The sequence below is a fragment of the Puma concolor genome, chromosome B1 (genome assembly GCF_028749965.1).
Source record: "Puma concolor isolate L17-30 chromosome B1, mPumCon1.1.hap2, whole genome shotgun sequence".
NCBI classification, from domain to species: domain Eukaryota; kingdom Metazoa; phylum Chordata; class Mammalia; order Carnivora; family Felidae; genus Puma; species Puma concolor.
The window spans coordinates 138,805,765-138,831,668 of NC_141670.1; the positions used below are offsets into that span (position 1 = coordinate 138,805,765).

The following is a 25,904-nucleotide window of genomic DNA, read 5'->3' on the forward strand; positions in this document are numbered from 1 at the left end:
CGACCTGACGCCAGAGAACGACCTCAGGCCTGTATGGAGCCACGCCCTCCCGAGCGCCATGCTGGGTGTTCGCGGCGCGGGGCTCGCGCGGGGCCTGCGGGTAATGACGCAGGCGTGGCTGCGGGATTCCGGCGCGCTGGCCCTCGCGCGCGCGGCCGGCACGCCCCGCGCCAGGCACTGGCAGCCTTCTGCCGGGCCGGGACCGCGCAGGCGTCGGCTCAGCCTGTCGGCCGCCGCGGTCGTGAACTCGGCGCCCCGCCCCTTGCAGCCCTACTTGCGCCTCATGCGTTTGGACAAGCCTATTGGTGAGTGCTAGCGGACGCACCGCGGGGATGCGGGAGTAGCGGAGAAGCGGGAGTAGCGGAGAAGCGGGAGTAGCGGTCGATAGTCTCGGAACGCCCGGAGGGGAGGTCCCTGAAGTGGCTCGCGGGCCTTCGCATCCCCCTGAATCCTGAGTGCTCGGGACGGGCAAAAAGTTGGCAGAAAGTTGGCCCTTGTGTAAACAGTGAATCGAGCGGAAGTTCCGTTCTTGTGTCCCTTTTTGTACACAGATTTACAATATCGAAACACGTCCACGTTCATTATGTTTGATCCTTCCTGTAATTCTTTAAGGCTCCCAAAGCAAAAACCTGGAACTGTCATTACAACTGAGGGAAGCAGAGCCAGACCAGGTGAACCTAGTTTTGATGCTGAGTTCTAGCTTTGCCCTCCACCACCCGTAACACAAAAGATTTAATTCAGGTGAATGCAGCAGGTACAGCACTTATGGACCGCCTATCAGCTAACTGTCGCCTCCGAAGATTTCCGTGACCTTTCTATTTAAAATAACATCTGCCACCTCATTCTTTACATCTGTACTCTCCATTTTCCTTCACAATACTCACCACTAACTAACCTGATGCATTTATTGGTTGATTGAGTCTCCAATACAGTCTAAGCGCCACAAAAATGGGACATTTCTGTCTAGTGCCTCCTACATAGCTTGGCAATAGTATCAAACCAGTTCGACCATATCACCTAGCCTCAGGGACGGAAAGAGCTATACACACTCACCGCTTTTAAGGAACTCCTAGTCTTGGTGGAAAAAGACAAATTATTGGGTGAGCTGGGAAAGAAGGAGATCAAACGTTAGTGGTACAGATGGCCAAGTGCTGTAGGAAAAGGAGTAATTAGTGTGGATCTCGATTGTATCTCAGAGGACAGGTAGATTTTGCAGAGGAGATATCTTCATGGTTGGGGGAAATGTTTTTGCAAAGACTCAAGGGTGGAGAGTTGGAACATCAAGAATATGAGTTGATCTAGAATGGCAGGTGGGTGTAGAAAATACTGGGAGGCGAGGCTGGGTAAGAGCTGAACCAAAGAAGGATGGACAGTGGTGAGGGAGGGGCAGAGCTTAAACTCCAGGTCATCTAAGATGATAGCATTTGCCATTGCAATGCAGGGAAATACATTCAGATGCCTGGATGCATTCACTCCACCTTGGCCTAGCCAAGACCCAAATGTAGGTCTTGCTTGTGGTATTCTAGGTTTATGCACTACTTATTTGGGATCAGAGCACTAAGAGTTATAACGATTGGCTATTAAAGTATAAAAGCAAATTAAATAATAGGGACAGTCCTGCCATCATGACCCCTTGCATTTTGGGTCCAGATACAAGTTGATAGGCATAAATTTCCAAGCCTAGGTCTAATCTAAAGCATAACTATAATTCTGTTTTGGTGTCTGACAGAGCTGCAGTGTAGGCTTACAGACATCCAGGACAGATCAACAGCTGCCATTATTCCCATAGCCATAAACCTCTGGCTTTTTGCATTTGTGGCTGACCATCCCACCACATAAGAGGCTAGCTACATAGTTGTTCCAAGTAAAGCTCTGGAATCAGACCTCTTCTTTTCTCATCTATAAAATGAAGATACTGATAATACGGACTTTATAAGGTTGTCATGAAAATTATTTTATATATATATATGTGTGTTGAGTCCTTAGACCAATGACTGACATAATAAGTGCTCAAGAAAATGTTTGGCATTAATACCTGAGAAGAGGGAATTGGAGAAGACTGGGTTAATAGTTATGTATGTTAAGAAGATACCAGCTTGCACGTTCTAGTTCTAAATAAAGTGATAATTGTAGGTTTTTTTAAGACAATTTACTAATAGTACTGTGTTGCAATTCATTCAACAAACATTTTTTGAGCCCTACTGTATGCCAGGAACAATAAATTGACAGAATTTATAAGTTTGGTATTTCTTCATTTAAATTCTTCTTTTGTGGGGTAAGTTGTATGTTCATTGTTTTACTTTGCTATAGTTGATTTGTTTTTATAAACCAAAGTGGGTTTCATTGTTTTTCAGAATGGATTGCAGCTTCTTTCAGATGTGTCACAAACTATAGTATTCCAGAAAGTTTCAGCAGGTGGCACTCTTTACACTAAATTGATGGTGTAATTTTTGTTTTACTGCCTCTATGGGTAATTACGTTGTCTTGAAGATAATATGTAATTTAGTAAAGTTCTTGGAGTCAGTTTACACAGGCTTTTTGGTCTGCCCATTCTGCCCACACCTCTCAGAACTTGCTCATTTTATTTCCTCTCCCAGAGAATTTTTCCTTTTCCTACAATAGGCCTTTCTTTCTGTTTGCGTCCTTGTCACCTCTGCATCCTTCTTCATGGAAGAGAGAATAAGGACAGTGTAATAGGGAAGAAAGAAAAGAGCTGTTGCTGAGAATCAGGAGCACAAAGGAGCAATAGGAACTTAAGTGTTTGTAGAGATTTAGGTATACTGAGTTATCACTCAGCATTGACCTTGGACAGACTAGAACCAGACCAAAGTCTACAGACCTAACTTTACATGTCAACTCTGCCACTTTTTGCCTTTGTGACCTTGGGCAAATTACTTTTTCTGTGCTTCAGCTTTTGTATTTGTTAAGTGGGTATATTGAAAATAGTGCCTATCTCATAGGTTTGTCGTGAGAATCAAGTGTTCCATGACAGCACATAGTAACAGCTGTGTATTTGCTATTACTATTTGTATATTCATCATCACTAGTATTGTTTCCTCCTACCAACTCTGAGAGGTAGATATTCTTTCCCCTCATTTGTACTCGAGGAAGACTGAACCTTAAAGTTTAGTATACTTTAGTGTCCAGCATCACTCCACTTATTAGTGGCAGACATCAAACCGAATGTCTGACCTTCCCCTTGATTATAGAAACCCCCCTCATCCATAGGGATGCCCTACTGGTTCCTATAGGTAAGTGCCTATAGTACCTATAATATAGACTGATGGCAAAGGAAGTCTTGTTCCTGACACGAAATGCTATAGGTGATTACACATCTTTTCTCTCCAGAATTCTTTTTTAAATAGACTCATTCTAATTGCACCAGGAAAATAATGCCTTTCAAGTGGTATTCTTTTGTTTCAGAGTAACCCTGCCCCTCTGAGCTGTCCTGGTAGGTCCAGGAAAAAGGAAGTAGTTCAACCCGTTGTTTCACTTGTTTCACGTAACCTCTCTGTGCATTTGTTTCCTCATCTGTAAAATAGAAACAGTAATAGAGTTTACTCTGTAAGGGTGTGGTTGAGGATTAAATGAGTTTGCGTGAATAAAGCATTTAAAACAGTGGCTAACATTTCCTGAACCTGCAGTAAATGTGAGCGGTTGTTGCTGTTGTTTTATAAGGGACACACCCAATATGAGTCAGTCCCAGACACCCTGAACCCGAATTTGAGTCTGGACTCAAATTTCTTGTTTTCAGCCTCTCCTTATCTTTTCTTCTGTGTCCTCCCTGATCCCTCCCCCAGTGACTTGGGTGGCACTGTTTTATGCCTTTACAGGACCCTGTATTTGCCCTGTTTTTGAATTGATCTATTTTGTTGTTGTTATTTCTTTAGTTGTATTTCTTCCTTTTCATTTATAAGCTGGGTGAAGGCAGGAAGTCTCTCTCTTTTAGTCACTGTTGTATTCTTAGTTCCCATATGTGCTTTATAAATTCCTGTAAATGAATAAAGGTTAAACTTATGAAGCAGAAATATGATTATAGGCACTTTGTCATTTGGCCATTTTTGTATAGGATCTCACCTTTATTTAGCCACATCCCCTTTTTCTCTTACGTGGCTGAATTGGGAAGGAAAGCTCAGAATTTATCTTAATAGGCACCATAGCCAAACATTTGTTGAAAGACTTTCTTTTGCAAGTAGAATATCAGAGTTCACATGTGAAGTCTCCCATCTGTATGGTCTATTTGGTTTTAGCTTAATTTCATCTAGCTTTTGGGCTGTGTGCCAAGAATGAATCCCATTTGTGCATGTAGCTGCAAAATATTTAAAAAACAGTAGGTTAATGATCTCTCTCCCTCAAGCCTATTTTATTTTATTGTGCTAGCAACAGTAAAGAAAGTTTTACTAACTTTTTTTTAGAGGTAATGCATGCATATGACACAAAATTCAGAAAGTGCAAAGACGTAGAATGAAAACTAAGTCTTCCTCCCCTGTTTCCCAGCCACCCATTTCCCATCCCCAGAGACCAATATTATTATCAGTTTCTAATGTATCCTCCCTGACATGGTCTATGAACATACTGACATGCAAATACATGTATTTGGTGAGTGGGGGTGAGCACACACAGGGTAAAAATTTTTTGGTTGTCCTCCATATGGGTTGGACCACTTGGTGACCTCATGAGAAATGCGTATCAGACACTTCGGGGTGTGTTGTCAGACTTTGGGTTTTGCCCATCTGACATGTGAAAAATGTTATCTCAATGTAATTTTGATGTGTATTTCTCAAAGGTGATCTTTCATATAAAGAAGAATCATTTGTAGTTCTTTGTGAACTTTATCTTTTTTGTCTGTTTTTCCATTGGACTAGTGATCTCTTTCCAGTTTCTAGGAACCCTACATCTTGGGCCGAAGATTCCTTTGTGATATGAGTTGTAAATTTATTTTCACGGTTTTGTCATGTGTTTTTGACTTTGTGTTCTTTACTTCTCTGGGATGTAGTGTTTAAACTAAAGACAGATAACTAACTTGAATATGCATCTTTTTTGTCTTTTATCTTTGCTTAGGAACCTGGCTGTTGTACCTGCCATGTACTTGGAGCATTGGTTTAGCAGCTGAACCAGGTTGTTTTCCAGATTGGTACATGTTGTCCCTCTTTGGCACTGGAGCTGTTCTGATGCGTGGAGCAGGCTGTACTATTAATGACATGTGGGACCGGGACTATGATAAAAAGGTAGTTTCTTGGGGCGCCTGGGTGGCTCAGTCGGTTGAGCAGCCGACTTCGGCTCAGGTCATGATCTCACGGTCCGTGAGTTCGAGCCCTGCGTCGGGCTCTGGGCTGACAGCTCAGAGCCTGGAGCCTGTTTCGGATTCTGTGTCTCCCTCTCTCTCTGACCCTCCCCCGTTCATGCTCTGTCTCTCTCTGTCTCAAAAATAAATAAACGTTAAAAAAAAAAAAAGGTAGTTTCTTCCTGGAAAGGGATAGGGAGGCTCCTCTCAATTCTGCAGAGTAACATGGTGGCATCACTTTCCACAAAAAGCAAAGGTTTTTTTTAGTGTACTTTAGTGTACCAGCATAATAAGTGCCATTTTTCAGTTGAATGGCAGGTGTCGCAAAGTGCAATGTACTTCCTTTCTCGACAGGAGCAGCCATGCAGGCAGGGCGTGTACTTCATTTTTACAAAATGAGTTAGAATTTAGAAGGCCAAGGTACGGATGTGAGGAGCGAAGGAAAAGTTCATCCTGAACCTTCAGGGATCCAAAACAACCATCATTCTTTCCTGTAAGATATATATTAGGGTCATGGGCACCTGGGTAGCTCAGTAGGTTAAGCTTCCGACTTTGGCTTAGGTCGTGAGCTCACAGTTTGTGAGTTCAAGCCCCACGTCGGGCTCTGCACTGACAGCTCAGAGCCTGGAGCCTGCTTGTGATTCTCTCTCTCCCTCTCTCTCTGCCCCTCCTTCACTCATTCTCTCTCTCTCTCTCTCTCTCTAAAAATAAATAAACATTAAAAAACAAAGTTACTTGGGGCACCTGGGTGGCTCAGTCGGTTAAGTGTCGGACTCTTTGATTTCGGCTCAGGTCATGATCTCACGATAGTGAGATCAAGCCCCACTTCAGGCTGTGTACTGACAGTGTGGAGCCTGCTTGGGATTTTCTCTCTCCCTCTCTCTCTGCCCCTCCCCTGCATTTTCTCTCTCTCACTCAAAATAAATAAACTTAAAAAAAATTATTATTCAAGAATAGCAAAATTAAAAGTAAACCACAGAAGAAATATGTGGGATACAAGAGGCAGTGATAATCAACTACACAGGTGCCTGAGTCACTCAGTTGGTTAAGCCACCGACTTCGGCTCAGGTCATGATCTTACCACCTGAGTTTGAGCCTCATATTTGTCTCTGTGCTGACAGCTCTGAGCCTGGAGCCTGCTTCAGAGTCTGTGTCTCCCTCTCTCTGCCCCTTCCCCTGCTCACGCTCTCTCTCTCTGTCTCTCTCTCTCTCTCTCTCTCTCAAAAATAAATAAACATTTAAAAATATTTTTTAGGATATATATTAGAGTTGTAACTATTCTTCTATAAATCAAATATTTACTTAAAAAATTTTTTAATATAATTTATTGTCAAGTTAGCTAACATACAGTATGTACAGTGTCCTCTTGGTTTTGTGAATAGATTCCTGTGATTTATTGTTTACATACAACACCCAGTGCTCATCCCAACGAGTGCCCTCCTCAATGCCCATCACCCATTTTCTCCTCTTCTTCACCCCCACCCCATCAACTCTCAGTTTGTTCTCTGTATTTAAGAGCCCTTATGGTTTGCCTCCCTCTCTGTTTGAAACTATGTTTTCCCCTTCCATTCCCCTGTGGTCTTCTGTTAAATTTCTCAAGTTCCACGTATGAGTGAAGTCATATGATTTTTGTCTTTCTCTGACTGACATATTTCACTTAGCATAATACCCTCCAGCTCTACCCATGTTGTTGCAAATGGCAGGATCAAATCTGAATTTAAACAAGCCAAGGAAGCCCCTGTTAGCATTTGCTATGATTATTTCTTTTAAAAAATGCAATTTTATTATTATTTTTTCTCCTTAGAAAAATAGTACTTGTTCGTTTAATCTGAAAAATTCAGACAGTACCAAAATAGAAAGTATAGAAAGTACAAGTGTTCCTTATTTCCTCTCCCAAACGCCCAGAGAAACTTCATGTAACCATTTGATGCATTGTATTTCTCTCGATTATTTTCTATGCATACTCTAATGCGTGTGTATAATTATTTCTTTCTTCCTCAACAGACTGTTATTTTCTCAAGGGAAGCATCCATCTCGTTTGCCTTTTATCTTAGCAATTGTGCATAACAAGTACAAGATCATTCATTAAATCTTTGAATAAATAATCAAGTAAACTTTCGATTTATTTATTTATTTTTTAAAAAGCACTTTATTTATTTATTTATTTTTTGAAATTTATTGTCAAATTGGTTTCCATACAACACCCAGTGCTCATCCCAAAAGGTGCCCTCCTCAGTAAACTTTCGATTTAGAAGAAAGCCATGGTGGGGGCCTCTGGGTCATTCAATCAGTTAAGCATCCTAGTCTTGATTTCAGCTCAGGTCATGATCTCTCAATTCATGAGATCAAGCCCTGCCTCTGGCTCTGCACTGACAACACAGAGCCTGCTTGGGATTCTCTCTCCCTCTCTCTCTCTGCCCTTTCCATGCACGTGCATATACTCTCTTGAATAAATAAACATTAAAAAAAATAATAAAGCCATAGTGAATATATAAAGTGAATACTCTTCTATACATTTATGTAAAGTGAATAATCGTCCCTAGTTTGCCTTTCATACTGGTCTGAATTTTCCTTCAGCAGGGCACACCTGTAACGATTTTTAGTTCATAAGAACGATATCATAATGTATTTTTTAATTCAAAAAAATGTTTATTGAATACTTGCTGTGTGTGAGACGCAGTGACAGGTTTTAGGATTGCATGGATGAGAGACAGTATTTCTGACCTCACAATTTCATGGTTACACTACAGCAGCACTATCGTGAGAGTGGCGTCCGCAAGGGAACTTACGGAAGACCACCTACTTCAGCCTAAGAAGCAGAGAGAACTTCTTTCCAGGGGCGTGAACTTTGAACTGTGTCAGAACAAGATGGCAAAAAAGGGTGGGCTGTAGGGCGAAGGTCACTCTGTGCAGAAGGAACAGTAGATACGGAGGCTTGGCTGTGAGATGAAGTATAAAGCTTAACAACTGGAGCATTGTGGTTGGTGTGTGGCTGGAAGATAGGATAGTGGCAAGTGGCAGGAACTGCCTGATAAAACATTTCTGTCCCGCTGGCCCCATTGGGATAGGTTAGTCCATGCCAGGAGAAGCATGCTTGGTTGATTTGGGGTTCCTACACCTGGTTAGTTTTTCCTTCTGCATAACCATAGGATTGCAGCTTCTGGGATGTATCGCTTCAAAATACTTCTTGAACGTGTTTAGAGCAGCTGATGTCAAAGTCCTGGCTGTAGTATTTTACTGTAATGTAAAGTTTTGCAAATGTGAGTTACTCTTGGGGGAAACTGGATAAAGGGCATATGCAATCTCTATATTTTTAAAAACTAGAGATTTGGGGGGGGGTTCTTTTGTTTTTTAGATAGAGAGAGAGAAAGAGCAGGGGAAGGATAGAAAGAGAGGGAGAGAGAGACTCTCAAGCAGGCTCCATGCCCAGTGCAGAGCCCGATGTGGGGCTGGATCTCATGACCACGAGATCCTGACCTGAGCCGAAATCAAGAGTCAGATGCTTAACCAACTGAGTCACCTAGGCACCCCAAAATGCAGAGATGTTTTTAAAAACTGAATATAAATCTACAGTTATCTCAAAAGAAAAAGGTTAATTAAAAAAATATTCAAACCAACCAGCTTTTAAAATTTTTTTTTTTTTTCAACGTTTATTTATTTTTGGGACAGAGAGAGACAGAGCATGAACGGGGGAGGGGCAGAGAGAGAGGGAGACACAGAATCAGAAACAGGCTCCAGGCTCCGAGCCATCAGCCCAGAGCCTGACGCGGGGCTCGAACTCACGGACCGCGAGATCGTGACCTGGCTGAAGTCGGACGCTTAACCGACTGTGCCACCCAGGCGCCCCTCAAACCAACCAGCTTTTAATTAACAAAACAGAACGATTTTAGTTTCCCTTTAAGTGATTTTTTTTCTCCTTTGGTAAAAGGTTATTGATTAGGTATATCTCCCCCATGACATTTTTCTCTGATTAGAAGATTACAGTTTCTATTTAGTTTTTTAAAAATTTTAATGTTTGGGGCGCAGTCGGTTAAGTGTCCGACTTCAGCCAGGTCACGATCTCGCGGTCCGGGAGTTCGAGCCCCGCGTCAGGCTCTGGGCTGATGGCTCAGAGCCTGGAGCCTGTTTCCGATTCTGTGTCTCCCTCTCTCTCTGCCCCTCCCCCGTTCATGCTCTGTCTCTCTCTGTCCCAAAAATAAATAAACGTTGAAAAAAAAAATTAAAAAAAAATTTTTTAATGTTTATTTTTGAGAGAGAGAGACAGAGACAGAGTGTGAGCAGGGGAGAGGCAGAGAGAGAGGGAGACATAGAATCCGAAACAGGCTCCAGGCTCCCTGCTGTCGGCACAGAACCTGACCCGGGGCTTGAACTCAGGAACCGTGACATCAGGACCTGAACCGAAATTGGATATTAACCAACTGAGCCACCTAGGCGCCCTGAGTCCAGATTCTATATAGACATATAACAAAGTTCTTAAATGAGTATTTTATAACTATTAAAGAGATTTTGCTAGCATGACTTAAAATGTTATTGGGGGGTGCCTGGGTGGCTCAGTCAGCTCAGATCATGATCTCAGAGTTTGTGGGTTCGAGCCCCCCATCGGGCTGTGTGCTGACAGCTTAGAGCCTGGAGCCTGCTTCGGATTCTGTGTCTCCCTCTCTCTCTGCTCCTCCCCCGCTCATGCTCTCTCTCTCTCCTTCAAAAATAAATTTTAAAAAAAAGACATTAAAATGTTATCTGCATCTCTCTTTTGTAATCCAAGTTCTTTTCTAAAAAATTGTTGTTCAATTTATTTAAACTGGAGGAAAAAAAAATCAGTTCACCCATTTCTCCCATTCTACTAGGCCTTCGGCCTCTGGCAACCACCAACCTGTTCTCTTTTTCTATGAGCTTGAGTTTTTGTTTTGTTTGTTTTAGATTCCACGTGTAAGGGAGATCATATGGTATTTGTCTTTATGTAGGACTTATTTCACTGAGCATAAAGACCTTGAGATGCAAAATGGTAAGATTTTTTTAATGGCTGAATTGTATTCCATTTTGTGTATATGTGTGTGTGTACCACATTTCTTTTTATCCGTTCATCCATTAACAGACACTTAGATTGTTTCCATATTTTGACCATTGTAAATAATGCTTCAGTGAACATGGGAGTGTATATATCTTTTTGAATTAATGTATTTGTATTCCCTGGATAAATACCCAGAGGTGGAATTCTGGATTAGAGGGTAGTTCTATTTTTAATCTTTTGAGGAGCCTCCATATTGTTTTCCACAGGGGCTGTGTCAATTTACACTCCTGCCAACAGTGCACAGGAGTTCTCTTTTCTCCACATCCTCGGCGATAGGTGTTATTTCTTGTCTCTTTGTCTCTTAGCCACTCTAACAGGTGTGAGGTGATACCTCATTGTGGTTTTATTTGCATTTCTCTGGTGATTAATGATGTTGAGCATCTTTTCATGTGCCTATTGGCCATCTATATGTCTTCTTTGGAAAAATGTCTATCCAGATCTTCTGCCCATTTTTTATTTGGATTTTTTTAGGTTTTTTTTTTACTATTGAGTTATATATGAGTTCTCTATATATTTTGATATTAACCCCTTATCAGGTACACGATTTGCGAACATTTTCCCCCATTCAGTAGGTTGATTTTCATTTTGTTGTGGTTTCCTTTGCTGTGAAGCAGCTTTTTCGTTTGATGTAGTCCCACTTGTTTATTTTTGCTTTTGTCACTTTTGCTTTTGGTCTCAGATCCACAAAATCATTGCCAAGACCTGTGTCAGGGGGCTTATTGCTGTGTTTTCTTCTAGGAGTTTTATGGTTTCAAGTCTTACATGCAAGTCTTTAAACCATTTTGAGTTAATTTTGTGTATGCTATAGGATAGGAGTCCAGATTTATTCTTTTTGCATGTAGCTGTCCAGTTTTCCCAGCACCATTTATTGAAGAGACTGTTCTTTCCCCATTTTATAGGGAATATACTACAGTCTTGGCTACTTGATCATAAATCAACAGACCATATATGTGTGGATTTATTTCTGGGCTCTCTGTTGTATTTCATTGATCTGTTTTTATGCCAAAATCATACTGTTTTAATTATTGTAGCTTTGTAGTCTAGTTTGAAATCAGGAAGTGTGATGCCTCCAGCTTTGTTCTTCTTTCTCAAAATTTCTTTGGCTATTTGGGGTCTTTCATGGTTCCTTACAAATTTTAGGATTGTTCTATTTCTGTGGAAAATGCCATTAGAATTTTGATAGGGATTGCATTGAATCTGTAGATTGTTTTGGGTAGTATGGACATTTTAACAATATGAATTCCTCCAGTGCATGAGCATGGGACATCTTTCCATTTATTTGTGTTTTCTTTAATTTTTCTCATTAATGTTTAGTAGTTTTCAATATACAGGTCTTGCACCCCCTTGGTTAAATCTGTCTCTAGGTATTTTAGTCTTCACTGCAATTGTAAATGAGATTGTTTTCTTAATTTCTCTTTCAGATAGTTCATTATTAGCCTAAAGGAACACAACAGATTTTTGCATTTTTTTTTTTAATTTACATCCAAATTAGTTAGCATACAGTGCAACAATGATTTCAGGAGTAGATTCCTTAATGCCCCTTACCCATTTAGCCCATCCCTCCTCCCACAACCCCTCCCATAACCTTCTGTTTGTTCTCCATATTTAGGAGTTTCTTATGCTTTGTCCCCCTCCCTGTTTTTATATTATTTTTGTTTCCCTTCCCTTAGTTCATCCGTTTTGTCTCTTAAAGTCCTCATATGAGTGAAGTCATATGATATTTGTCTTTCTCTGACTAATTTCCCTCCAGTTCCATCCACGTAGTTGCAAGTGACAAGATTTCATTCTTTTTGATTGCCGAGTAATACTCCACTGTATATATATACCACATCTTCTTTATCCATTCATCCATCGATGGCCATTTGGGCTCTTTCCATACTTAGGCTGTTGTTGATAGTGCTGCTATAAACATTGAGATGCATGTGTCCCTTCGAAACAGCACACCTGTATCCCTTGGGTAAATACCTAGTAGTGCAATTGCTGGGTCATAGGGTAGTTCTATTTTTACTTTTTGAGGAACTGCCATACTGTTTATCAGAGTGGCTGCACCAGCTTGCATTCTCACAGATTTTTGCATGTTAAAGGATGAGTTAAAAAGCTTGGCCATGTTGTCATGCTTATCTCATAGTTTCTTAAAAACTCTATATCAATAAAGATATGATTGTGGCTTGGGTTTTGTTTAGTACATTAGATAATAAGTAAATTGCTCATATATTAAATGATAAGTTGAATTACTATTCGGATATATGGGTTAATGTGTTTTTTTGACATATATAATCTGCCAACCATGCAATGAACGTTAGGTCCGTAAACATTAAAATAATCTCAAGGCACAGGTATTAATGATTTAATTTGACAAGCTGTGAGCAATCTGGTTTCATAAAAACCACATGGAATATGTTTTGATCATCAAATTACATCATTTTTAGTCTTTTGATGGAGTGCTTGTTTATTTTCAGCTTTCGAATTTAGCTAGGTTAATTATTTCGAATTTAGCTAGGTTAATTAATTATCACCACTAAAGCAACAGTATAATCTGTGGTTACTAGTGTGGTCAGTGGGACTAGACAGACTGTTCTACTAATCATCTGTGACCTTGGAAAGTTACCAAGCTTCTTCTGCCTCAGTTTTCTAAAACAAATGGCGGGAACTTGTGAGTGGCTAGAAGTCAGGGTTGTTGTAAGGATTCAGTGGTGTGATGCATACATAGTTGTCAGAATAGTGTCACATTGTGAGCACTCCCGTACTAGCCGGAATAATTGTAACATCCTACAACAAATAAGACATAAATATATTTCCAACTCAGACTCTAGGGACAAAATCAAAGATAAAAGATCCGATTCTGGCACTCTAACCAAGGTGAGTCATTGTAGCTTTTGACAAACTGTTGTATTGCACAGTGAGGCATGCTTATAAATTGGGTCAGCAAATTTTTTCTGTGAAGGACCAGATAGTAAATATTTTAGGCTTTGTGGGCCATACCATCTTTGTTGCAACTGCTTGATTCTGCTGGAGCACAAAAGCAGCCATATGCAATATGTTAACAATATGTTCGTTTCAATAGAATTTTATTTATGGATGCTGAAATTTGAATTTTGTATTATTTTCACATATCATAATACATTACTTTTTTTTTTTTTTAACTTACTTTCAACTGTCTAAAAAAGTAAAATCCATTCTTTTTACTCATGGGCCAAACAAAAATAGGCAGTAGGCTGGATTTGGCCCAAAGGCCATAGTTTGCTAACCCTTGATATAAATCAGAATCAAAACAAAAATATGTTATATTAATAGTAGCTAACATTTATTACATACTTACATGCTTTAGACACTGCATTTACTGTATGAGGTAGGCGTTCTTAATACCCCTTTCTCCTCTTCTTCTCCTTCTCTCTTTCTGTTTTTCTTTTAGCAGGAAAGTAACCTAAGCCCAAGAGAGGTTAAATAATTTGCCAAAATTCATACAGCCAGTAGGTGATGGAACACTGGGCTCTTGGATCCCAGATCCTGAGTTCTTCTAACAATGATGACAATTTGGGTTATTTATTTTTTTTTTTTTAATGGTTCAGTGTATAATGATCACATTTCATGATCTCTACACAGGAAAAGAATAATGTATATTATTTGTCCAAATAATAGCTCTGTCTGTTCATATTCTTACATTGAGTCTGCTCTTTACATTTGGGTACAATTAATATTAGATTATAGACGCATTCTTAAATACCTGGCAAAAGCACTCCCAGTTTCAAACCCAGATAATCTGTCTTCTTTCTGTATTTACATTTGATTTCTAATTGCAGTGCTTCCTGTAATCAAAACATTCACTGCAATTTCCTTTTTCCTGAGAATTATCATTATTATTGTCTCTCCTTGCTCTCTGAAAATTAGGCATATACTTGCTAATAAGCTGGGTAGCTAAATAGCCAGATAAGGAAGTTGCTTTGTTTTGTCTGTTTGGAGATGGAGATGGGAGAAGGAAAGGAAGTGGAATGAGTGGTGGGAATTTTTGGTGCTTTTCAAAGCTGTTTTAAATATGAAGTTTCGTTTTTGGCAGTGTTTCCAATGTTGATTTCACTTTTTATTCATATTTTTGCTTTAGTGCTTGCCATGGCCATTCTGTTGATTGCATGTTTAAATCCATGATGGAATCATTACATGAGGCTAAGGTATCTGGTTTTATGTATTAAGGTTGTAAGAACAGCAAATCGTCCAATAGCTGCTGGAGACATCTCAATTTTTCAATCCTTTATTTTCCTCGGGGGACAGCTGACCTTGGCACTGGGTGTTCTTCTGTGTCTGAATTACTACAGGTATAGTGAATGTCTCTTTCAGAATCGTGTATAAAAATCTCTCTTTTGGAAGTGGAGAAAGTAGAAATAAATAAAATAGAAATATCTTTGTCACAGAATTGTTTATTGGTTACCTATTGAGCATCTGTAAGTTAGCAAGTATAAATAAGTTGCCACATGTTGTAAAATCAGGAATGTTTTCAGCCAAAGGAATTGGAAGAGCAGCATCTAATTTATCCTGAGCCACCATTATACTTTCATTGCATGTTCCCTGGGGAACACACGGCACCTTCATAGCTTTTCCAGATACATACATGGATGTGTGTATATACCCTTATGTGTAATTTTATTTATCCTGACAGTATCTCTAAAGTAGATAGAAGTAATTATACTCATTTTGCAAAAAGATTAACTGGGTCTTTCCCAGAGTCATGTTCATTATCAATGACAAAGGAAAAAAAATGGAAGAATTCATTCCTATGTCTCTTAAATAGAGACAGAATTAAACTTTTGTGCGTCAGATAGCTGCTTAGAAAGTACTTAAATGAGAAAAAAAAGGACAAAAAGTAAGTGTCACTTTATAGAAACTAGACTCAACTGCGTACTTTGCCCTGATAGCATCACGTGAAAATGCTTTTGGAAGGTCTGTCCTGGGAGGGCGGTGTTAGATGAGCTGGTGCCTAAGAACATCTTATGCTGTCATCCTTTTATAGGTGCTTTGTGACCTTGTCCTCTTCTGAGGAGTAGCACCCATCGTGCACATAGGGAGGAGTGTGTTGACTCTGATTCTGTTTGGACATCTCCAGTAATCTAAAACAACATTTAGAGAGGCACTAGCATAGAGTGGGTGTTAAGTTGGACTTTGGAGCCATCCTGCCTTAGGTTTGAATCCTGGCCCTGCTACTGACTGGCTCTGTGACAGTCGAGAAAGTACTTAATCTCTTTGTGCTTTAGTTTCCTCTTCTGCAAAAGCAAGTAGAATAAAACTGTCTGCCTCTTAGGTTTGTTGTGAAGATTATAATGAGTTAGCATATGTAAAGCAGTTAGAACAGCACCTAATGTATGAAAGCACTATATGCATTATTATTTTGTTTGATTGTTTTATAATACTTAAAATACCTTCTAATCATCTTTTATCCTAATCAAGGTCCAGGAAAATAATTTTACGTAACAAAATATATAATTTAAGATCAATCATTTCCAATTAGTATTATTACTGTTGTCTTATTTAGCAATTTCTAACAGATGGTGACATTAATCTTTAATGTTTTTTCTTGATTTCAGTATAGCTCTGGGAGCAGCATCCCTACTTCTTGTCATCACCTACCCGCTAATGAAAAGAATTACATACTGGCCTCAATTAGCCTTGGGTGAGCTTGAAATAACTACAAGTATTTCCTTGGATACCCTCAAACTTCTTTGTGTGTGTGTGTGTGTGTGTGTGTGTGTGTGTGTGTGTGTGTGTGTGTAATGCGGCAGTGATAAAATGTCCAGTCAGTCATAAAGTTTTCTAAACCAAGAATAGAATTTCATATTTTAAGGGAGGGTAATTAGCCATTTTTATTGGCTAAGAAACCTTATACATTTATTAAGATTATCATCATTATTATTTCCTGAAATGCTTTTTTTAAAATCTGGTATGTCATGAAGAAGAAAATTAACGGATTTGACCATACCCTTCTCTTTAGGTGACTGACCTGGATGCCCTGAGCACTTGGAGGGTTGGGGTGAAAAGCACACTCAGGCAGGAAGGGTTAGTATGTGACAGCTTAGACAGCCCCTGTCTGTGAAGTCTTCCTTAGCCCTCCCAGAGAAAGTTAGCCAGTCTCGCCTCTGGCTCCCACAACACTCCGGAGTGGCACTTCCTCATTTCACCAGCAGTAACTAAACAAGAAGATGCTGGGGGCTTCCTCTGTCTCCCCAGTTATAAATAATAAATGCCTAACAGATAAAGCTTTCTTTGCATGTGGATGGCCCACCACCTACCATAGCACCTGGCACATCACAGGTATTCAATAAATATTTGTTGGTAGAGCAAACAAAAGACGGGTAGGTAAATCAAAATCTATTGCAAAAATGCCTTCTACTAGAATAAGCTAGAATATTCCTAAAGGTATTCTAGATGCTTGAACCATTTTTTCAGTGAATAAAAGAAGAAAGGGGGTTTCTGAGAAAAGACCTGTGAGACCCACTGAGTATGAGGTACCTGAGGGACTTGCAGGTAGAGATGTCGAGCAGACAGTTCTAGGTCCAGTCTGAAGTGTAGAGCCGATCAGAATGCACATAGAGATTTGAGAGTTGTCCGCATGTCGATGTTCGTTTACAGTCCTCAGGATGGGCTTACAGAACGAATAAGTGTTCCCGTCTGTACTCATGTTTCTGTCACTTATGGGGGAAGGAGAGTGATTAAAGGACAGACCACAAGGTTTTGGCTCAGCTAGATCTAAGTTGAAACCCCAGCTTCTACCATTCATTGACTGCCAGGCACCGTGCTAGGTAGGGGGAATGTTCTCGTGAAACCTCCTATTAGGGTGATAGTACTTTTTCTATTACCTGTGTTATTTGAATTGTCAATTAACCTCTCTGAACCCGTTTCCTTTTTTGTGCAGAGTAGCTTGTCATCACCACAGAGAGCTGAGAGAATTTCAGGAATCGACCTAGTAGCAAACAGTGCACAGAATCTGATGCGTAGAAGCACTTGGTACATGCCAATGCCCCCTCCCCCCTTTGGGAGTCTAAAGTGTCTTTGCCCTCTCCCTCTGTCTCACCAATTGTAGGGTTGACTTTTAATTGGGGAGCATTACTTGGATGGTCTGCTATCAAGGGCTCCTGCGACCCATCTGTTTGTCTGCCTCTTTATTTTTCTGGAATTATGTGGACGCTAATTTATGATACTATCTACGCTCACCAGGTAAAAAATGTCTTTTTTCTTAACTCTGGGTTAGTTATTATCGCCGTTTAAGAACTTTATGAACCACATTAAAGGGAAAGTATGTTTTCTGAAAAGAAAATCATGCACACGTCTTTGGCACCAACAAGATATTTTTGTTTCCTGTATATGTATGTTTACCAAAGAGATCAACTCTTTAATTTACAAGCATTTAAATTGTATATACTGTATTGCCAGGCACAGTTTAAAAAAAACCTTACAAATACTAGTTTAATCCTCATAACAACCTGGGAGGGAAGGTGCTTTTATTATCCTCATTTTATAGATGAGGAAACATGTGGAGAAGAACCATATCTGTGTCACACAGTTAGTGGATGGCAGAGCTGAGATTCAGACCCAGACAGTCTCTACAGTCTGCACTTCTAACTGCCACGTTCTCCTCCCTTCCTTGGAGGCCTCTACCAGGCAGATCTTTTTCCTAGTCATGTGGGTAGTAAGCACTTTCCCATGTTTTTTGTCATTACCACTTTAAGACTGCAGAATAATAATCCATTGATTTAATATGCCATAAATCTTTTTTTTTGCCATAAATCTTTTTAATAATTTGTCCATTTGAGCCATTTAAGTTCTGAGAGTTTTTGCAATTATAAATAATGTTGTTCTAATCACTAATATCTTTATGTGTTTGGGGATAAATTTTTAGGAGTGTATTACTTAGTTAAGGAATATAAACATTTTTATAGCTTTTGATACTGCCTTTTTCATATGGCTAATAAAAAAAACCCCACTTTTGCTTTTCTTGATTTATGTTCTTAATTTTCCTTTTACATTACAAACTTTGAAACAGTTTCTTCTCAGTATTTTTCTGAAATGTAACTGTCTTCTCAATTATTTACTTGAAGAATATATGTTGGTTCGATGGAATGTTTTCTGATATTCCAGTCTGGAATTCATCGTGCTTTCTTTCATTTACCCCTCTCCCCCACTGAGTTTGTATTCTCATGAAGAAGATTGCTAGGTCTCTAATCAGCCTGATTTCCTGAAGTGAAACTTGATTGACAGTTCAGAAGAGATGCCTATACTTTTCACAGTAATGTCTGGAACCAATGATGAGGATATCTGTACTCCAGTTAGATTCACTTCTTCAGTAAAACACCACACACTCATTCACACTTTGGTACTGCGTGTAATGAAAGACAGTTTGCACCTGAAGGTGCTTACAGTATGAAGGGAAAAAGATACGTTAATCCTGCATTTGTTGTTACTTGGATTTGGAAGCCCAAAAGATAGCCTATCAGATAGCTATCTGGGTGCAGAGTTGGGCATTACAGCCTCTGACATCATGTGGCTGTAATCACAACAGTATGTGAAAGTTCTTAGAAATAAAATTGCTGGAAGAGATCGGGCAGGTGGATGGGACTGTATCCCCAGAATCGACCTTTACTTAGAGGATTTGATGGGAGAGGTGAGGAATAAACCACACTAGTAGTGAAATGTGAATAGATGTGGTCAGGTGCCAGTGGAGCGTTTTTCTGCATCTGCGGCTTCAAGATTGAAACTAAAATGTACAAGAAGTTTTTGAGACTTGAGTACTCAGAGGGAAGAAGGAGCTATGTGAACAGTTAGACTTGAGTTTGACTCTAATGTGGTCCGTGTAGAGTTAAAAGTCATTCATAGGGTGGTAAGCAATACAGTGACATGTAGCAATGTATAGAGCTGGAAGATAGTTTTAGCAGTGACATTTAACCTGGATTTGGCCTGCACATTCATTACTGATCAGCCTGTGTTTCTAAGTTACTGTCAGCTTTCACAGCGTATGTCCTTTGAAAGACCGTTTCTTCTGGGGGGGTGGGGGGGAGGAAGATAAAGACCCTTTCTTCTGGAATTGGATAATGGTGATAGTTATACAACCAGAATGGTGAATTTTGTGGTATGTCAATAAAAACCACACAGTTTATTATTACTTTCTGATGTTAGGACAAAAGAGATGATGCTCTGATTGGTCTTAAGTCCACGGCGCTGCGGTTCCATGAAAACACCAAGCGGTGGCTTAGTGGCTTCGGTGTGGCGATGCTGGGGGCACTGAGCCTGGTGGGAGTGAACAGTGCTCAGACGGTGCCCTACTACACTGCTCTGGCTGCTGTAGGAGCCCATCTGGCACACCAGGTTTGACCGTTTTCTTACGCTTTCCCTCATTGTTCCTTGGGTTATAAATTGTAAAAACTATTTAAACAGAAACAACCTCTTTGTTTACCAGGCAACGTACTTCTTTAAAACAAACAACTACTTGGCTTATACTATCTTGAACCACCCCCTCCCGTGCCTCAACATATCATCTAAAAAAGCTCACTGTATTAGTTTAGAGAAATAATCTAAGACTAAACCTAGATTTTTTTTTCCCCCCTCTGATTTTTCTGGAATTACTTCTGATTGATGTCTGGGAAAATTTCAGCAATGTCTGAAGGTTGTGGGTTGAGCTGAATTGCTCTGAAAGCAAACTGATCAACATAACTGTACTTTTAATATGTGGGCTGCTGTGATGGTTAGCAAACTAATCATTCATAGGGATGGGTTCCACTGGCATTAGCAGTCAAGGCCAGATAGTACACGAAGTGCTCACATGTCAGACAGAATTCTGCCTACATAGTGGGAAACTGTCATTTCAGCGTGTTCAGCCATCATCCACAAGCTTATATTGGGATCTACGTTATTTACTTTTGTAAAATGAATGAACCAAATCTAATTTTAATGAAGTAGGTTGCTTGTAAATGGACTCTTTTTTTTTTTTCTTAAAATTTTTAAGTTTATTTATTTATTTTGAGAGAGAGAGGGAGAAAGCAGGGTAGGGGCAGAGAGAGGGGGGAGAGAGAGAATCCCAAGCAGGCTCTGCACTGTCAGCTCAGAGCCCAATGTGGGGCTCGAACTCACGAACTGTGAGATCATGACCTTAGCCGAAATTAAGAGTCAGATGCTTTAGAGCCACACAGGCGCCTCTAAATGGACTCTATTTTTGTATCAGTGTTACTGTTACTTTCTTTGAATGGATTCGAAAAGGTGTTAGCCTCTCTGTAGATGATCTGTTTTATACACATCATTACAAGTTACTTATCAGTGTAAACAAGACTTGCATAACATAGTAAGAAGGAAACCAAAACCTAATGTCCACAAAGTAAACCTCATGCTGTATCACCTTCATGGTTTTCCTCACAATGAAATTTTAAACGGTAGGAATTGGTGATTCTCCAGAATTCTCTAGATTTCACCATTTTCCTCCTCAGCATTTCTTAGCATCCCCTTTTGCTCATAACGCAGCACTGTGGGGGTTGTCACCATCAATTGATTGTCTTGCCAGGATAATGGATGTTTAGCCATATTTAAGCACCTGGATATTAGTGGACAAAGGCAAAAATTACGAGGGCAATTACAAATACTGTAAGCAATATTTAAACCCATCTTGAAATTCTAAATTGCATTTGTGGTCTTCTATCCAGTCCTTGCCACAATATCTTAAGATGGACATAGACTTCTAGTATTTGGAAAAAAGGAAATCATGATGATTTGAAGTCTGGAGGCCACATAATAAAGAATATTTGGGGAAATGAGGGATGCTAACAGTTAAGCCTAGGAATGAATAAGACAGGGACATGACACTTTTTTGACATATCTGCAGGACTGCCGTGGAGAAAAAGGAAAGTATTTGTTCTAGGTCACTAACAGTAGGTCTAGATTGCCAGGTCCCCTTCTCTGTGTGGGGATGGGAAGGAGATTTCCACATGCATGGGGGTATTTTCAGTTATCATAAATAAACTCGGCGGGGTATCCACAGTCATTTAGTGAGTGAGGGCCAGGTATGTTAAATACCTTTCAGTGCTCTAGACAGCCCTGCACAATAGACTTGTCCTTCCCAAATGGGATTTGTTCACCTGCTGGGAACCATTGCTCCAAAGAATAACGCTGGAACTGGAGGGTAGGAATTGTAGGAGGCAGATTTTAGATCAGTGTAAATATTTAGAGCTTTCTAATTAGTTAGAACTAAAAATAATGTGGGTTGCCTTTCAGAGCATTCATGCACCCCTCAAGTGGAAGTTTTTAGGACACAGCTTAGATAATACCTAGCCAGTGAGAGATAACAGTAGATTTTTCTACACTGGAAACAGTTTGGGGTACATTAAAGGCTTCCCATTGCTTAAAATCCTGTAAGAGAGTGCAATTTTCTTCTCTGTACTGATGTGTTTATTTGTGATGCCAGAAAATTTATATTAAATACTTATGCAGCATTGTGATCTTCTCTTACAGATTTATACTCTAGATATCCACAGACCTGAGGATTGTTGGGATAAATTTACCTCCAACCGAACCCTAGGACTAATAGTTTTGTTAGGGATTGTCCTCGGGAATTTGTGGAAAGAAAAGAAGACAGATGAAGCAAAGGAAAGTATGGATAGTAGAATAGAAAATTAGCAAATGAAGTGGATCTAGGAATGTTTAAAACAAATTTTACAAAACACTCTCAGGTCTTGTTACCACATAATTAGATTTGAATAAACAGTCTTGCAATATGTTAAAGAATTAAGAACCACGAGATGAAGACGTAGACCATATTTGCCTGGATTTAGTTCAAGTATTTTCTAGGAAAATCCTTCCCCTGTCTCAGAAACCAGGAACTCTTTAGCATTTGAGTGGCCTTGAGTACTTAAGTGGATGCATTCTAACTGCTCATAATTCCCATCTGCAGTACGGTAATGGTAGGAGTTTGGGCACTTTAAAAGACACCTGATTTGTATCTCATCTAAATGAATGAATGTAGGAAAATGGACTTTACTTTTAGGGAAAAATAAAAGCTGGCAAGTTGGGGTTTATTGTGCTTTGTTATGACCTTTACTCACTGCCAAAAGCTGTAAGTTAGGAAACCATTCTGTTTTTTTATATTTTAGGAGAATTTAAGTAAATAAAAGCTTTTATCTACAATATCCATACGGACTTCTGTTGTTACCAGTCTTGACATTTATTTCACACATCCGGTCTCTGGGTACAGCCATGGTAACCAAAGTAGGCAGGCAGGCAGTCACCAGGGACTGTTTTAATTCCTGTTGATTTCTTTTTTTATCTTACTTGCTTATGATTTATAGGATAATGGCATATTGGTTAAATGTCCTAACAGTTTCTTCCCTTGCTGTCTTCTCAGCATGGCATGTTCTCAGCACGGCAGCCAGAGTGATTTTCTTAAAACCTATACGAAGTTCTGTCATTCCTCTGCTCAGAACCTTCCAGGATCTTCTGAGGTCCCTCAGGACAAACCAAAACTCCTGTCACCTGTTAGGCCCTTCACGATTTGGCCTCATCTGAGACTACTTTCCCACACCCCTCTCTAGCTCCACTGGCTTCGTCACTGCTCCTCATCAGGCTGGTGGACTTCTGCCCCAGGGCCTTTGCATGTATACTTCCCTTTGCCTGGAATGCTGTCCTTGAATTATGTCAGTCCTTCACAGCAGGTCTTTTCCTAAATGTTACCTTCTCAGGCTTTTCTCAGCCACTGCTTGTAAAATTTCATAACAAATGCTACCTACACTTTGTATTCCCGTGTTCTTTATTGTCTTTTTCTCTTCAGAACCTAGCAGTATTCACCTAAAATATATTTTACTGGATTTAAGTGGCTCTCGTGGACCGTGGGATGTAAGGCAGGCGGCTATTTGTGTGTGTGGATTGTGGGCAGCAGTGAACACTAAATTGCATATTGGTGATAATGGTCGTGGTGGTAAATGTAGCTGACACACCAGGCAGGCCCTGATAAATAAGCACAGGAAAATGTAGTGAACTGTTTATTCAGCAAATACTGAACCACAAGAGTATTCAGACTTAATAGAAGTAGCATCCATGATTCTACTCTGCTATAGCAACAGTGAGTTGAAGGGGAGAATAGAAATGTACCCTACTTTTAGGGAAATATGATTAGCTCCTATGATTTGCATCTGAATAGATAAACTTTAAATCTGTTGATTTCTGGGTTTTGTTCGTTTTTACACAATTTTTCTAAAAAATGCAATAATAAAAATATGGAGTATAAACAGTTGGAGGGATGTCTTCAATATTGAAAGAAATGAGAAATGGAAAAAATTGAGCTTAGAAAAGGGTTATGCCTCTTAAAAATATACCAGTTCTCATAGAAAAAAAATGTTGATTTCTGAATGCCTTTTCCCATGCATGGGCTCTAGAAGAATGTTGGCGAGGATAAATGGTGGAGGAGCCTGGCCAATGGGGATCTGTGCTTAGCACAAAGAGGCCTGGTGTGGCATCATCTACATTGTACCCTAAAGGAAACCTTAAAGCAGAATGCCTTTTCCATGTAGGAAAAAGCTCCAGTGTCTAAAAGGGGCAATAGTTCTGTTGAGAACTGGCTGTATGATTTGCCAAAGTCTATGTAATCTGTTCTGGACTAGCTACATAATTTGCGTATCACCCTATATTTTAAAATGCTTAGAATCTCAACCCATTAGCGCTGATCCAATTAACAGAGGGTAAGTACAACGTGTTTTGATTTTATTTTCCTAAGTTCGTTGATGAAAGTGAACATGGGACAAATCCTAGAATCGGCAAAACTGCAGTCATTTATGATAAATAGGAACAGGAGAATATAGGTTAAAATTCATAGATTGCCTTGCTCTCAAAAAGCTGCTTAAACCTAACAGAGTTATTTTGGTTCCTTTTCATTTCATTTGTTCTTCTCCCAGGTATAAAGCTGAAAAAGTAGTATTAATAAGTAAGGAGCAGATTGGGGTGGGGGAGGGGGGAGAGGAAGTCGATTATTAGCCTCTAAAATCATGGACTTCAAGCAATTCAGCATCGGAAGGAAGTGCAGCTGTCCTCCATCTAGTGATCTACTGCCAGAGTGTCTGTCTCCCGCTTGGCCATGGCAGGTACTGTAACTTCAGATAGTGAAATTACCAGTCTTATTTTGGGAGATTCATTCAGTGGAGAAGGTGCTTGCCCTAATTTTCTGCTGCAAAATCGTTGTGAGGTTGTAAACAGAAAGACATGTGAAAGGACTTTGTAAACTGAACAGTTACCTAGTATGAGTTTATGGTGAGGGTAGACGTGGGATACGAGCTATAGAAAATTTCTATTCTATAGAAAATACAGAATCAAATAACACGTCACAAGTGCTAGCTCTCCTCTTCCTGGACTTTGCGAGATCGCTCTATGCCTCTTCCAGATTGTAAAGCCTTCCACAGGTCACACCCTACTATTTCCCCCAAATCGACACACTCTCACCCACTCTTCACTATCCACAGGCCACGCTCATCTGCCCAGCTCTGCCATTGCCACTGTCCTGGAAGCCGGTCCATGACGAGGGCTTGGCCTCTGGAGCAGGCAGGCCCGTGCATGAATCCTCCCTGTAGTATTTGCCAGCTGGAGACCTCAGGCAAGTGATGACCTGCCCTCCGCCGCTACGTTCTCACCTGCCCAAACTGGGCAGTTGTAGAGCGTGAAACAGTTGGCATATATGTTAAAGCCTATTACGGACTGAATTGTATTGCCCCAGATTCATATATCGAAGTCCTATCCCCCGATAACTTGGAATGTAACCGTGTTTGGTGATGAGGTCAATAAAGAGGTTATTAGGTTAAAATGAGGCATTAGAGTAGGCCCTAATCCATTGTGACTGGTGTCCTTATTAGAGGAAGTCTGAAAACATTGACACTCGCACACAGAGATGACTGTGAAGGCACAGAGAGAAGATGGCCACTTAACAAGTCAAGGAGAGAGGCCTCAGAAAAAAACCAACCTTGCCCACACCTCGATCTCAGACTTCTGGCGTCCAGAACTGAGAAAATAAACTTCTTTTTTAAGCCATTCAATCCGTGGTATTTTGTTACGGCAGTCCTAGCAAACAATACAAAGCCCTGGTACTAAGCCTAGCATGGAAAAGACAACTCTTCAAATGCAGTTCACCTGAAAGCTCTTCCTTTTCCACCCAATCCTACCTTCTTGTCCTAAAGCACATGTTTTAGCCCTTAGAGCAATCACAACAGTGGTAGGCTGAATAAAATCCTCCAGTGTCCATGTCCTAATCTCCAGAACCAGTTTATATGTTACCTTCTATACTAACTGTATAGTATATATACTATATATGTATATGTATAGTATGTGTACTTATATGTATATATATGTACTATATACTAAAGGGGCTTTGCAGATGTGATTAAGAAGAATCTGGAGAGAGGGCGGTTATCCTGGTTATCTAGGTGGGCGCACCGTAATCACAAGGCACGAAGGTCAAACGACGGAAGTAGGAAGTTAGAGTGAAGTAAGGGTGAGTCATGAGCCAAGGAATGCAGGTGGCTCTTAGAAGCTGAAAGAGACAAGGATGCAGAG

General features: G+C 40.1%; 1 protein-coding gene across 3 annotated transcripts; it reads left to right on the plus strand.

Moving 5' to 3' along the window:
• Positions 1 to 12: 12 nt before the first annotated feature.
• On the plus strand, positions 13 to 23,106 carry COQ2 (coenzyme Q2, polyprenyltransferase). 3 transcript variants are annotated; one of them, XM_086704708.1, is made up of 7 exons: positions 13 to 305; positions 5,062 to 5,228; positions 14,619 to 14,662; positions 15,926 to 16,011; positions 17,419 to 17,552; positions 19,509 to 19,697; positions 21,828 to 22,501. In XM_086704708.1, exons 1-7 carry the CDS (start codon positions 59 to 61, stop codon positions 21,990 to 21,992), a joined length of 1,032 nt encoding a protein of 343 aa, XP_086560834.1. In that variant the 5' UTR covers positions 13 to 58; the 3' UTR covers positions 21,993 to 22,501. The 3 variants fall into 3 exon arrangements, with proteins under 3 accessions (XP_086560834.1, XP_086560835.1, XP_025777406.2); XM_086704709.1 differs by lacking the exon at positions 21,828 to 22,501 and adding an exon at positions 22,717 to 23,106 and having other exon boundaries at positions 16 to 305; positions 14,541 to 14,662; XM_025921621.2 differs by having other exon boundaries at positions 17 to 305; positions 14,541 to 14,662.
• The last annotated feature ends 2,798 nt before the right edge of the window (positions 23,107 to 25,904 follow it).

Bases quoted from the DNA above. Each gene is read 5' to 3' on its own strand.
- COQ2 (XM_025921621.2), top strand. From the start codon at position 59: ATGCTGGGTGTTCGCGGCGCGGGGCTCGCGCGGGGCCTGCGGGTAATG. The intron at 5,229-14,540 runs GTAGTTTCTTGG...TTATGTATTAAG, and splicing joins ACCGGGACTATGATAAAAAG to GTTGTAAGAACAGCAAATCG. The intron at 17,553-19,508 runs GTAAAAAATGTC...TTCTGATGTTAG, and splicing joins ATACTATCTACGCTCACCAG to GACAAAAGAGATGATGCTCT.